At 41.2% G+C, this 14,528-nt stretch overlaps 1 protein-coding gene across 1 annotated transcript in view; it reads left to right on the top strand.

Annotated features, from left to right (window-relative positions):
* The window catches only part of LANCL3 (LanC like family member 3), a 41,763-nt gene that overhangs the window by 19,311 nt on the left and 7,924 nt on the right, over positions 1 to 14,528 (top strand). Inside the window, exons 2-3 of the mRNA XM_084620381.1 lie at positions 12,683 to 12,806; positions 13,452 to 13,649. Of these exons, the coding sequence (XP_084476507.1) occupies positions 12,683 to 12,806; positions 13,452 to 13,649 (322 nt within the window). The remainder of the gene's footprint in view (positions 1 to 12,682; positions 12,807 to 13,451; positions 13,650 to 14,528) is intronic.

Genomic DNA, 14,528 nt, shown 5'->3' on the forward strand with positions numbered 1-14,528 from the left:
CCTGTCTCTGATAGTGTGGCCAGATGCTTCAGAGGAAGGTGCAAGAAACTGCAGAAGGCTGTCCTGGAATGCGTTGCCCATAGGGAAAGCTTCTTCCTAACGCCCATTACTTAGACTGTTCTGTGCCCTGAGGCACAAGAGTTTACATTCATTCCAAAACCTCGGGTTGAGATCTTTCAGAGCTGATTGGGAGATTTAACTCCACAACTTCCATTGAGATTAAGGACAGTTGTTTGGCTAAATTCCCAATGGCAAGACATAGAACTGCAGAGATTTAGAAGGATCAAATGATTGAATTGAATAGTAACTCTAGCTTGTTAATTTGGTAAAAGAAGTTTCACTTTGGAGATCACCAAGCAAATTATTTAAATCAACTCATAGGAGCCAGTGGAGTTAGTCCAGATTTACATCCATGTTTGCGAGGTCAGAATCTGGCCTATGGAGTTGAAATATTTTTGCAGCAGGTGTTCCTCTGAAGAGTTGCAATGTGAATGTTTTAACATAAATGCTGAAGTAGGTTACATAGTTTTTGCCAGCACTAAGGGACCAAATCCTGATCCCATTAAAGTCACAGAGAGTTTTGACATTGACTCTAATGAAACCAGGTGTTGGCTCCAAATCCCTAATTTTGGTCAGTATTATCAGTCTAAATTGACCTATGAATAGAGATTGTATGGGGTGCAATATCTTCCCCCAAATAATGCTATTAGTTAAGCCATTAGTGTATTAAGCAGATATTCCTAAAGAAGTAGGAACAAAATCTTTAGCACTCCTCACACCGGCGTATCGTATTCATTATGTCACTTTATTTTCTTCCAATTTAATACTTTCTAAAATTGTGCCTCTGTTTGTCCCCTTTTTAACTACCATAGCTGTTATGAGGAAAAATGATGGGCAAAGCTTAATGACATACACAATTGCTGTATAAAGTTGATATGTACAATAAGTTGGAACTATATTCAGTAAATTGGATTACGGTATAATTTTTATATAGTATTTCACCAGGCACTTAGATACCACAGTGATTCATACAGTATTGCACAAAAGCACATTCATATATACATATATGCTCTGAGAAATATAGATGATTGAATTATTATTGTCTGTGTATAAATTAAACTTTTTGTTGGGTAAATAGTGAAACTCCTAGGACTTTAATAGCTCTTTCCTGTATTTCTCTGCAGATGGAGTAAATCAGATTCCATCAATTACATTTGAAAAAGCAAGTATTTAATCTGTTAACAACATATAATCCTAAAAGTTACATTGATTTAAAAATTATCCATACTGGGAATTTTATCTTTATTTCTGAGCTTTATCTTCAGACACTATCTTTTTCTTTGGTTTTGTTTAGTAGTTATAACACAACCCTACTGTTGTCTGTATAAAGCATTCTCTTTAGTTCACAAGCTGACAAATGCTGAAGGTGAAGTCCTGCCAAATATGTGGCAATTTTTAAAATTTCCTGCTTAAGTGTAACTCCTTGGAGCACAAAAGACTACCACATTGTATAACATCATAAAACAACCCCGCCATCCTCCCCTATTCTGCATTAAGTTGGACATTTACTATACCATAGTAATTTACCATCTGCTAGCATCTGGTCTGTTGCTGTTTTATTTACATTTGCAGTTAACAATAGCATCCTGTTTGTTATTGGAAAATGTAGGTGTACTTTAGCAGAGGTGCTGGAACAATTTTTATAGTGGGGGTGCTGAAAGCCATTGAAGCACACTGTAAACCCTGTATATAATAGAAACCGCTTCAAGCCAGGGGGTGCAGTAGCACCCCCAGCATCCCTAGTTCCAGCACCTATGTATTTGAGTGTGACAAAAAAATTAAAGAGCTGCTTATCTTATAGGTTTAATACAGGGGTGGCCAACCTGAACCTGAGAAGGAGTCAGAATTTACCAGTAAACATTGTCAAAGAGCCACAGTAATACGTCAGCAGCCCACCATCAGCTCCCCTACCCCGCTCCGAGCACGTCCCACTCACTGGCAACCCCACCAATCAGCACCTCCCGCACCTCCCAGTCAGCTGTTTCATGACCTGCAGGAGGCTCTGGGGGAATAGGGGGGAGGAGCGAGGGCACAGTAGGCTCAGGGGAGGGGGCAGGAAGGGGTGGAGTGGGGGCAGGGCCTGTGGCGGAGCCAGGGGTTGAGCGTTGAGCAGTGAGCACCTCCGGCACATTGGAAAGTTGGCGCCTGTAGCTCCAGCCCCGGAGTCGGTGCCTAGACAAGGAGCCGCATATTAACTTCCGAAGAGCAGCATGTGGCTCCGGAGCCACGGGTTGGCCACCCCTGGTTTAATATGTTCACTCATTTTCTTCTTGTCGTGTCTCCAGGGAAATAAAAGACAGAGTCCAAAAAAGATTAAAAGTATGCTACAAATCAGGCATGTGAAAAGATGCACAATATTTTGCCCCATTGCTTTTCCCAGCCAAATGTCTTTTTGGAAGAATGTTCAGAGCATTGTCATTTGTCTAATAGATGGCTAGAATTCCATGTTAAATCCCTTAGAGATCAAATATATGTACATGTGATAAAATATATCCTACTTCCTCTTTTCCTTGACAAGAGAATTTTCCAGTGCCTAATTTTACTTTTATACTTTATTTAGTGGTACCTTTTGAATTTAAGTGTGTGTTTGTGAAATAGTCAGCAGTCTAGGGCAGTTCCTTTACAGAAGCTTATACTCTTCTTCATATGAACATTTCTGTGAAAACATTTATACTCTACAGAACCAAACATATATTTATATCTCACTGGACCTTGTCCTGTGAGATGCTGAGTACCCTTAACTCCAGCAGAAGTAAATTAAAGGAGAACTGTGGGAGCGCAGTGCTTTCCAGGAGACAGCTTTTCTCAAGGTAAAGTGTCTTTCGCTGGTTTCAAGGTATTATTCAAAATTTTATTTATAATGTTATGAGTTTATACGCCCCCATGTGTGTGTATATAAAGTGTCACTTCACTGAGGACCAGTTTCTCTTGACTTTCTTATGTGACATGCAAATGAATACAAGTGCTGGAAAGCTAACCTCTTCTGAGGTAGTGAAAAGAGGTTTGTCTAGGTTGCTGTAGCAACCAATAGTGTTTTAATGATTTTGGCTCATGGTCATGTTGAGGTAGAAATGAAAAGCAGTGTCACCGCTACTGCACTTTTTGGGCAGGTTCTATAATCTGCTACACATTTTAATTTTGTGCAAAGATGGGACTCAGCAGTGAGGTGCCTTATGCTCCCCTTGAGAGGGGTGAGGAAGTAAGACATCTCCTTACTTCTGTGCAGGCTACTTGCATTACCAGTCCATATGCAGAGAAGGGAATGAGCAGGAGCCAACACAGGGCAGCTATTCCCTCTCCTCTGCAGGTGGGTAGGGAGTGGCTGAAGACTTGATTGCAACCCCCAAATGTACCAGAAAATGCACCCGATCTGCTTGTGAGGAGGAAGTAAGCAGAAAGAGAGCTTACATTCCCCTCCCTTTTCTGGTGTAATGGGGGAAACAAGGATAGGGGTTTGGTCCTGGCTGTGCTCCTGGGGCAGCATAACTATGGCCCATTACTCAAAGAAAATTGCACATTGCCACCCTTAAAAATATTTATATTTGTGATCCAGCCTTGCCAAACTGTCCTGGAAAATTTACAAATCCAAACACAGGCGGCCAGATCCTCTTGCGTGTTATGGCCATTTTGTGCTGCAGTGCTGGCAACACTGAGGTACCCTGAAGGATCACCCCAGTACAGAGGGATCCTCCAACGGTAAAGAGGCTCCTGCACCTTTTCCCTCCCTGCTCTTGTGCAGGGGACATATGTGCAGCCAAAGCAGGATTGCCAGGACACCACTAAATAGCATCAATTGCTGGACCATTTGCAGATGTCATGAATTGTTCCAATTTATGTGGAGGGCTTGTGCTACACAAAGCCACTCCAAGAGTGGGAGAGCACAAAGCTGACTCTTGCTATGTGCATTTTGACCAGATCCCATGATCCGTCCCCAAATCAGCCACCATCCTTTGTTAGGGTAATAATGAAAGAACTAAAGATATTTAACTCACCAGGCAAAATTGGCTTTGCCGTGTGATGGGTAGAATTTTGGAAGACGATTGATCAGGCTAAGCAAGGCTATAGCTGTGTCTCTGTTAATTTGAAAATTTTACATGCTTTTTTTAGAGATGCTCTTTCATTCATCCCAAAATATTTTAATTTGGGAGCATTCTCAACCATATGTAGTTAAAATTAAGCTTTGGATTATATTGCTGATCAGTGCTCTGTGATAGCAGAGATAATGTGGGAAAAACGCTAAGTGGGATGGTATTTGGAGATGATTAGTCTGAGACTACACAGCTCCATTAATTAAAACCTATAGCATGGGGAGTGACAGAGGGTTAGAAGCCAACTCCACAGCCCAGAGGCACCTCATACCTCCTCTGGGCTGCTCCATTTGCAACATCGTTTCCCAGGCCCAGTGGAAGAACTAGGAGCTATGGTTTGCCACTTCCTTTGGTTAGGAAGGGAAGCTGGTGCTGCTGGGACCTTCCGTTCCCTTCTTTAGGTCTAGGGAGTGCATAGTGTAGGGGGTAGCTACAGGCAGCCATAGGAAGAAGTTGCGGGGCAGTAGAGTACCCAAGAGTACTCTGGGTCTGGCCTTTGTCTAAGTGGAGGACTGTGTGAGGAACAGGAAATGGCCTAGAAGAGGGGAGGCTGGAGGAGCCACTGATGTTTGTTCTCTCTCCCTTAGGATGACCCAGGATAAGGGGAATTTGGAGCAAGATAATTGTAATTTTCCTTTACTTGCTCAAGTGTTGGACTCTGAGGCAGAGTGAATGGATGGAGGCCATCCCTATTGTCCCAACTCACTCCTCTCACACTGCCTGGTAGCCATGGCATTAGTTATGCTCCTTTTGTGTTTTTAAGGCTTTGTTTGCAGCCCTAGGTCCTAGAAATTTTCTTTTTGTTTTTCTTTAAAAGGAAAGTTTGAGTGCGGAAGTTGATGACTTTGGTGCTCTTTGCCCCAGGCAAGTGAGATGTGCTATTATAGCAAGCTAGCAGTTAGAAGAGTGTTGCACTGTCTTCCTCACCAATTATCTGGTTCCCTCGCCAGGGATAAAGTGCAGCCTGTGGTTTCAGGTTGGAATCAGGATTAGTGTCTCATAAAAGAGAGTGGCCTGCTTGTTACTGTATTGTTGCCAAGACAAGGGACATGACTCAGAAGAAAAGAAAAAAGAGATCTAACTTTTTTTTTTAAAAAAAAATGTTGCCTCTTTTCAACCTAAGCAGCTAGTCAAACAGTGGGGCTCTGGGGATTTTCCAGCTGGAAATAGAAATTGATAGTCTGTTACTCTCTTTGATGCAGTCTTGTTTATTTACAAGAAATGCACACAGTTCTGCTTCTCTGAATACAGGAGAAATCAAGAACAAAAGGAGCAGTATCTTAGCGTTCAGCCTCTGTAACCAGCAGACCCAGAAACTCTCTCTCTAGCTTTTTCCAGGATCTTACTGTACTCACAGGTATTACTTGGCTTTCTTGTTTTTTTCCGCTCCCTCTCTCTATCTTTGTCTGTTATCAGTTTGTGTGTTCTGCCTTTCTCTTCTTAGTGATGTTACAGTGTCAGCCAATCTGTGTTAGCAACCATGCAGTGCCATTCTCGACGGTATCACTTGAGAATCAGTACTTTTTGGAATGGTGTCAAAAATGTGATGTGCCCGCCACTTTTTGGAAGGGATGCAGATAGCAAAATACTTCTTCTGCACTACAACAGTTGTATACCAATCAACCAGAAGTAACATTGTGGAGAATTAGGCCCTTGCCATCTTTGTAACTGTGAAGCCTTCCAATCCAGACAGGAGGCATCTGATTTCCTTGGAGAGCCCACATCTCACACCCATTCAGTTATGGCTCCTGTTTTGGGATCACCTGCGAGACAAAAGAGTGAGCAGTACATTCCATGAAAAGGTTCATGAAACATTCACAGCTCCTGCTGGCCTGGCAGTAAGAGGCAGGGCTTACGAGGGTGGAGAACTGAATTTTGTTGTTCTGCAATGCAGCACACTGTCATTCGACTACTGCCAGCCCATCTTTATGCTGGAGTCTGCTGTCCTCCTTAACACAAAAATGTTCTTCATTTTACAGGTATTGTGCATACAATAGCTGCTTCAAAAGCTCCCTCTGCTGGGTGTTCAGAATACTTCATTATGAGATTTCAAATCAAAGCCTTTTGATAGTACGGCACAAATTTCAATTGCTATTTTTGAGATTGTTATAAAATATTTCAAGAAATATATGGTTGAAGTCATTTAGATTCCTTTATTAGAGTAACATCAGTGAGAGATTTAATCTGTTAAGTCTGTAACCAGTAACTTTTACATGCAAAAAACAAGGCTTCCGGTATAATGCGATAAATGCAAATGTTACATTCTAGAACAGTGGTTTTTAACTTTTTTTCATTTGCAGACCCCTAAAAAATTTTGAATGAGGTGCAAACCCCTATGGAAATCTTAGATATAGTCTGCAAACACCTAGTGACCTGCAAACCACAGGTTGAAAATCACTGTTCTAGAACGATGATCACACAAATTATTAAATAATAATACTTGGCACTTACTTTTTGCTTTGTGTCATAGATGTACACAATGCAGTACAACAATAGAGTTGTAACAAAACAAATAAGGTTCTCATTCCTAGGTACTTACAACGTAAAGGCAGCAGGTATAGTACACAATACTATATAGTAATGTTTCTCAAGCGGGGAGGCATAACCCCCAAATGCAATCAGAAAGGTCATGAGTTGTTGAAAAGTTTATTATAATCTTAAGCAAAGCAAATCTCTCTCCCCCACACACCCATACCCTTCAAGGGAAGTATTCGCCGTCAACCTCTATGCGCATGCTTGCGTGCACACACCCCCACAGATGAGATAGTGTTAACATTATCCTCACTGATACATTTATTTTTTATTTTTATTTTTTTACTCTTATGGTAAATTTATAAGGGAATCATGAAAATGTTTGACTTTGAATAAAGAGTGTCCAACCTGAAAAGGGTGAGAAAGTCTACTATATGGTAACAAACAGACAGAAGGTTTGAATGGTCATTATAGACCAAAAACTTCCTGGTGAGTTTTTTTAGTAGGGTTTTATTTATTTACTGAATGAGGTGCTTGGCTTAAATTAGTTGGGAACCTGTTGCTAAACACATGGGGTGTCTTCCTGGAAAAATCATGGAGCAAGTCCTCAAGGAATCAATTCTGAAGCACTTAGAGGACAGGAAAGTGATCAGGAACGGTCAGCATGGATTCACCAAGGCCAAGTCATGCCTGACTAATCTAATTGCCTTCTATGATGAGATAACTGGCTCTGTGGATGAGGGGAAAGCGGTGGACGTGTTGTTCCTTGACTTTAGCAAAGCTTTTGACACGGTCTCCCACAGTATTCTTGCCAGCAAGTTAAAGACGTATGGGCTGGATGAATGGACTATAAGGTGGATAGAAAGTTGGCTAGATTGTCGGGATCAGCGGGTAGTGATCAATGGCTCCATGTCTAGTTGGCAGCAGGTATCAAGTGGAGTGCTCCCAAGGTCGGTCCTCGGGTCGGTTTTGTTCAATATCTTCATAAATGATCTGGAGGATGGTGTGGATTGCACCCTCAGCAAGTTTGCAGATGACACTAAACTGGGAGGAGAGGTAAATACGCTGCAGGGTAGGGATAGGATACAGAGGGCCCTAGACAAGTTAGAGGATTGGGCCAAAAGAAATCTGATGAGGCTCAACAAGGACAAAGTGCAGAGTCCTGCACTTAGGACGGAAGAATCCCACGCACCCGCTACAGACTAGGAACCGAATGGCTCGGCAGCAGTTCTGCAGAAAAGGACCTAGGGGTTACAGTGGACGAGAAGCTGGATATGAGTCAACAGTGTGCCCTTGTTGCCAAGAAGGCCAATGGCATTTTGGGATGTATAAGTAGGGGCATTGCTAGAAGATCGAGGGACGTGATCGTTCCCCTCTATTCGACATTGGTGAGGCCTCATCTGGAGTACTGTGTCCAGTTTTGGGCCCCACACTACAAGAAGGATGTGGAAAAATTGGAAAGAGTCCAGCGGAGGGCAACAAAAATGATTAGGGGACTGGAACACATGACTTATGAGGAGAGGCTGAGGGAACTGGGATTGTTTAGTCTGCGGAAGAGAAGAATGAGGGGGGATTTGATAACTGCTTTCAACTACCTGAAAGGGGGTTCCAAAGAGGATGGATCTAGACTGTTCTCAGTGGTAGCTGATGACAGAACAAAGAGTAATGGTCTCAAGTTGCAGTGGGGAAGGTTTAGGTTGGATATTAGGAAAAACTTTTTCACTAGGAAGAGGGTGGTGAAATACTGGAATGCCTTACCTAGGGAGGTGGTGGAATCTCCTTCCTTAGAGGTTTTTAAGGTCAGGCTTGACAAAGCCCTGGCTGGGATGATTTAGTTGGGGATTGGTCCTGCTTTGAGCAGGGGGTTGGACTAGATGACTTCCTGAGGTCCCTTCCAACCCTGATATTCTATGATTCTATGAGACAGGTACTCTGGACTGACAAAATAGACAAATGGAGAGACTGTGGACAGAGCCTAGTTAAGTCCTTAAATGATGTATTTAAGGGTGATTGAGAAAGTAAGAACTATAGGAGATCACTTCATCCTTCACCAAAAAACAGTTTAACAGCTGTGTTTTACAGCACACAGCAACATTACTCAACATTTCAGAAGAGGAAAAAAAGCCTTTCCTATTCAACTGTAATTGCAGGGAAAACTTAGGCAGGCAGCTTGTAATGATCTGCGTTGAAATGTAGTGAGGATATTAAGATTTACACTTCTACTGTTATTAAAGGGCCAGTAGAACTTTTTATATCCACATAAATTTAATCTGAAAAATAATACGTGGAGAAGTGCAATGCCTCTTACTGCCATTCAGCTATTGCCTTAAAGGGAATAATGCCACCTACTGAATGACCAACTGATATTAAATGTGACAGCCTTTGAAGTGGCCTTGGAAAAACAGTTTACCAGAATTACAACTACCTCAAAGATAAGGATTTGTATGGATTACGAGAGCGTTTCCCTACTGGCCTTATTTTTTTCACCATCAAAGCATCTCACAGATGGTTTGGAGTTGGTACACAGTTCATCCTTCCTAACAATTTGCAGTTGGTGCTTCTGGCTATTTTTTTGCTGGCTCAAAGGAAAATCATAAATAAAATGCAATACTATAATAATTCCCAGAAAAAAATTATATTAAGATGGAGTTAAGGTTGAGAGCATATATCAATGATTTAGGATAAAAACATTACAGAGATGTTGTCATTTCCCCCAGGCAATTGTGAGCTGAGATTAAATTTAAACGAAATCCAAGTGTGTTAAGGTATGGTAATGCACATTAAGTAACCCAAGCATGCTTAATTTTGTCCTGTAATAACACCATGCAATGATCATATGGTTGCTTATGAAATTTGCAGAGGATGCTGTGCCCACAAGGGCTGGGGGGAGATACCAGCGAAAGGAGGACACTCAGGCCTAAGAATAGTAAACTATGCTTTATTGAAGGAAGGAAGAACTTACGCTCCAATCTGCGCGGGGAGCCCCCACGTCACGCCGAGGGGCTGCAGGGGACTCTGGCCGTTCGGGACAGCTGACCAGGCAGGACTCCGCCGGGTGGGGGAGTCCTCTGCGGCACTATATTCTCCCCGCTTATCTTGGGGTTACATAGGGTCACAGCTGGCTACATATTTATATGTACGATTTATGCTTATTACATAAACTGACTCGTTTACAGGCAAAAATATGCTGAGCTATGCTACAATGTCTTTTGGCAGGGTCTGTTGGACTAAGTTCATTGAAACTGCCTGCATCCTCCGCTTACATCCAGTCACATACTCAGTCCACCACTTAGCTCCTTGCCAGTCTTCCGCAACCTTACCCCTACAGATGCCAAGCTGGGAGGGGTTGTAAACACTTCGGAGGACAGGATTAGAATTCAAAACAACCTTGACAAATTGGAGAATTGGTCTGAAATAAACAAGATGAAATTCAGTAAAGCCAAGTGCAAAGTACTTCACTTAGGAAGAAAAAAAATCAAATGAGCAGCTGCAAAATGGGGAATACATGGGTAGGCAGTAATACTGATGAAAAGGATCTGGGGCAGGAGTAATCAATTAGTTTTTGTCAAAGTCCAAATTTCTTGGTGAAGGCCCAGACTCTAGAGAAAATAATTAAAAAAACAACGCAACAATAATAGTAAGTAAATTGAAAGATTTTGGGGTACATTCAAAAGAGTCTGGCGGTCCAGATTTGGCCTGCGGTCTGCCTATTGACTACTCATCTGGGGCTTATAGTGGATTACAAATTGAACATGAGTCAACAATGTGATGCAGTTATGGAAAAGACTCATATACTTTTGGGGTGTTTTAACCAGGGTGTCATATATTAGACCAGGGAGGTAATTATCTTGCTCTGCCCAGCACTGGTAAGGCTTCAGCTGGAATACTGTGTACAGTTCTGGGCATGACAGTTTAAGAAAGATGTGGACAAATTGGAGAGAGTCCCGAGGACAGCAACAAAAATGATAAGAGGTTTAGAAAACCTGACCTCTGAGGAAAAGTTTAAAAGAACTGGGCATATTTAGTCTTGAGAAAAGACTGAGAGGGGGACCTGATAATCTTCAAATATGTTAATGGCTGTTACAAAGAGTACTCTGTGTCTACTGAAGGTAGGACAAGAGGAAATCTGCTTAATCTATAGTAAGAGTGATTTAGGTTAGAGATATTAGAAAAAGCTTTCTAACTATAAGCATAGTTAAGCTCTGGAATGGTCTTCCAAGGGAGTTTGTGGAATCCCTGTCATTGAAGGTTTTTAACAACAGGTTAGACAAACACTTGTGAGGGATGGTCTATGTATATATGGTACTGCCTCATTTCAGGGGGCTGGACTAGATGACCTCTTGAGGTCTCTTCCAGCTCTACATTTCTATGATTGTATGATAATCACAAAACTGAAAAGAATTCAGAGCCATTGGTGCAAATGCAGCGAACCTAAGGTGACTAGTTCTAAACACTAACAAAAAATGAGTGAAGTCTATGATTATTAATAACCTTATTCATTTGTATTGCAGTAACACTCAAAAACTCTGATCAGGGTTCTGTTGTGCAAGGGGGTATATAAATATCACAGTCACTTTGAGCAGTTTGTAGCAGAGAATACTTTATTTCAGTACAAGTGAGGTAACAGAAAAAGATTTTTTCCAACCGTTTTCTTCCTGTCAAGGCCTAAATAACACCAACTACGTTCACCTCATTTTGCTCATCCGATAAGGGTGCATGGCTTTTCAAGAACATTGCCTGCATACTTGACAGTTCAAAAAGCATTCTTTAAAATGAAGAGCTCATTAGAAGCCCTATAGCACAAGTAGTTTATCTGAGACTGTTTGAAAGGAGCAGTGGTAAGGTTATTGTTAGTTTTTTATTTCTGTTACTAGTCCTCTCAGGATTCATTGTATTCCTTTTTTATTGGTGTCACTTTTCTCTTCTATTTCTTTCTTCACAAAAGGGAAAAAGGATTATCTGTGAAATGCTTTTTTCCTACAGACTGTGCCTGAATTAATGATTCAGGCAATTAAAATGCCTAGAAATGAACCTCTCTCATCTTCCTTTGTGAAGGTCAGCCAGTAAGAGATGTGAGTGGCAGAGAGGAAATTGCTAATGAACACAGGAAAGTGCATATCATTAGAGTTCTAATTAAGAAAATGTAAAACAGATTCCTAATTGACTACTGAGATACAAAGTCTGTTACTTGAAAAAGTACATCCTATGAAACAAATTAATAGGTAGCCACCTTTTCCTTCTAATCCTGTAAGGTTGGCCATCATCCAATTATTACCAATCAGTGAACACAAAGGCAGCTTTGACCTGTTTGTGGTGATAAAGCATTGCAAACAGCTACCCTCTAACCAGCTGTACAAGGCTGTTTTTCACTTTATTTTCAGTAATGTTTCCTTGAGATAAGAGGTATGCATTCAGACACGTAGTGTGATAGGATGTTCCTTAACCCAAGTGTCTCCTATATCAATACTTAATCCTCAACTACAAATGAAACAAACAAGAAAATTTAATGTTCCTTCTTCCAATTTAATACCTTCTCCCTTGCCTCTTGTGTTATGTTGCTTAAAAAGCTCCTTACATGTTGTTCCTTATGTCCGGAACAGCCTGTCGGTGTTCATCCACCAAACTCCCTTGCTCCTCCTTACAATCCACTTCTAAGAATCTCTCCTTTCTCCTTGTCATTAGTAACTGCAAACTCTCCATTCCCTGAGCTGTTGTCTTGTGTCTCATCTTCTGCTTGTTTATCACATCTCACTTAGACTGTAAAATCTCTGGAAGAGAGAGCATGTCTCTTAAATTGGCCTTACTCTGATCCCATTGAAATCAATGGGAATTTTGTCACTGACTTAGTTGAAGCAGGATTTAGGCCACTATGTGAGACTGTTGTGTAGTCCTACCATACTATATAAATTATTATTATTGTCAATAACATTACAATATACATTATAACATGCCCACAGAGGCAATGCTCTAATATATGTGCCAGGATGAAAAAGAGGGAGCTGTATAACTTTTAAAAGGGAAAATTGTTATAATAGTCTGTCTCTCTTGTGTTTTCTGCTTAGATGTTGACCCCAGTGCAGATCAGATCAATTTGCCAAGCTATATTAGAATCTGGGAAGCAGTATGCCATGAAGAAGAGGAAACCATGCCCACTCATGTACTCTTATTATGGAACAGAATACCTTGGTGAGTAGAACACACCAACCACTTAGAAACCAAGGCATTGCTTTGACACCAAGGTAATAGAACACTTAGAAATAAGACATTGGCAGGCAAACAATATGTGCAGTCTGCTTTTCCTAACTAACAAATGGTCATACAGGTAAATGGACAAATATTGTATGTGGACCACCTAAAATGAATGCAGTGATTAATGCTAGTTATACATTATATATTCCCACTAGGCTCCAATATTTCCCTTCTGCAGAAAAACTTGTAATAAGGGAAAAATCCATAAACTTTGTGAGACTCCTCACTGAGTTGGGGCCTTTGCCTCTCTGAAGCGAGGCGTTTGCAGCTATTATGTATTTGTGAAATGCAGTAGAGAAATCTTTTATCTGCACTTTAATTTTCATTATTCTCAAATGTTGCCACTCTATAGTGAGAATGGGTGAATTCATACTGAGTTTTTCTTTACATTTAGGAATCTGAAAGATGTAAGTGGTAACAAATCTTTGAGTTGCATGTATAAGACCTTTGCTCAACACAGTATTATAACAGTCAAAACAAGACAGAACACCCAACACAGAAATTATTTCCAGTAGAAAGATGCAGTGTGGTGGATCTGTGAGCAAAAATAATTCTTCTTTTAACTATTTCTATTCTTTACAGGTGCAGCCCATGGCCTTTCATCCATCCTTCAGATGCTGCTGTCCTATTACGAATACCTTCAGCCTGCAGATCAGGAGCTTGTATGGCAGAGCATTGACTTTCTTATGGACCAAGAACAAAACAGCAACTGGCCGCCTGAACTGGGAGAGACAATTGAGCGGGAGAATGAGCTTGTGCACTGGTGTCATGGAGCTCCAGGTCCTTTTCAAATTGATGCTGTGAAGTAGCCAGATGTTACCAATTACAATGCTTTTCACACTAAATGATTCCATTGAGAAAATAACGTCAGGTCAAATTTTACTGATTTTACCGTTTATGTCAAGCAGGAAAATTGTTCGTGCTTTCTTCAGTTAAGTTTTGTTTATTACTGTCGTGGGTGGAAGATCAGGCAATGAAGGAAAACTCTGAGATACTTTCAAATATGTTGTTATAAAAGCCATTAAAATCCAATAGTACAATATGTCACCTAATGACCTAGCTGTAATGCCCTGTACTCTAAGAAGCCCATGTATGATCTCTGTATTCCAAGCTCTTGCTCCCATGAGTGGAGGGACTTCAGTGCATGATATATATGAGTTACAAGGCAAGTCCTGGTTGACTAGAGAGTGAAGATGGCCTTAGTGTACTGAAAGGGACATAGCCAATGCCAGACTTACTATTTATGGGTGGGTCTGGAAAAGTTTTTGCCTCTTCCCCTCAAACATAGCCAATTTCTGTGTATTGCTATTGTACACTTATGCACAGATCTGACCTAAGGATTTTTTTATGGGAAGGAAAGTAGCAAATATGTCCAATGGCTGGAGATGGAACACCTACATGGGGAGGGCTCTGAGTTGCTCTAGAGAATTCTTTCCCAGGTATCTGCCTAGTGGGTCTTGCCCACATGCTCAGGGTCTAACTGATCACCGTATTTGGGGTTGGGAAAGAATTGGCAGAGACCGGGGGGGCGAGGGGCGGAAAAGGTGGGGTTTTGCCTTCCTCTGGGGCATGGGTCACTTGCCAGTTTAAACTAGTGGAAATGGTGGATTCGCTGTAACTTGAAGTCTTTGAACCATGATTTTAGGACTTCATTAACTC

This window comes from Lepidochelys olivacea, assembly GCF_965140295.1.
Source record: "Lepidochelys olivacea isolate rLepOli2 genome assembly, chromosome: 1".
Lineage (NCBI taxonomy): Eukaryota > Metazoa > Chordata > Testudines > Cheloniidae > Lepidochelys > Lepidochelys olivacea.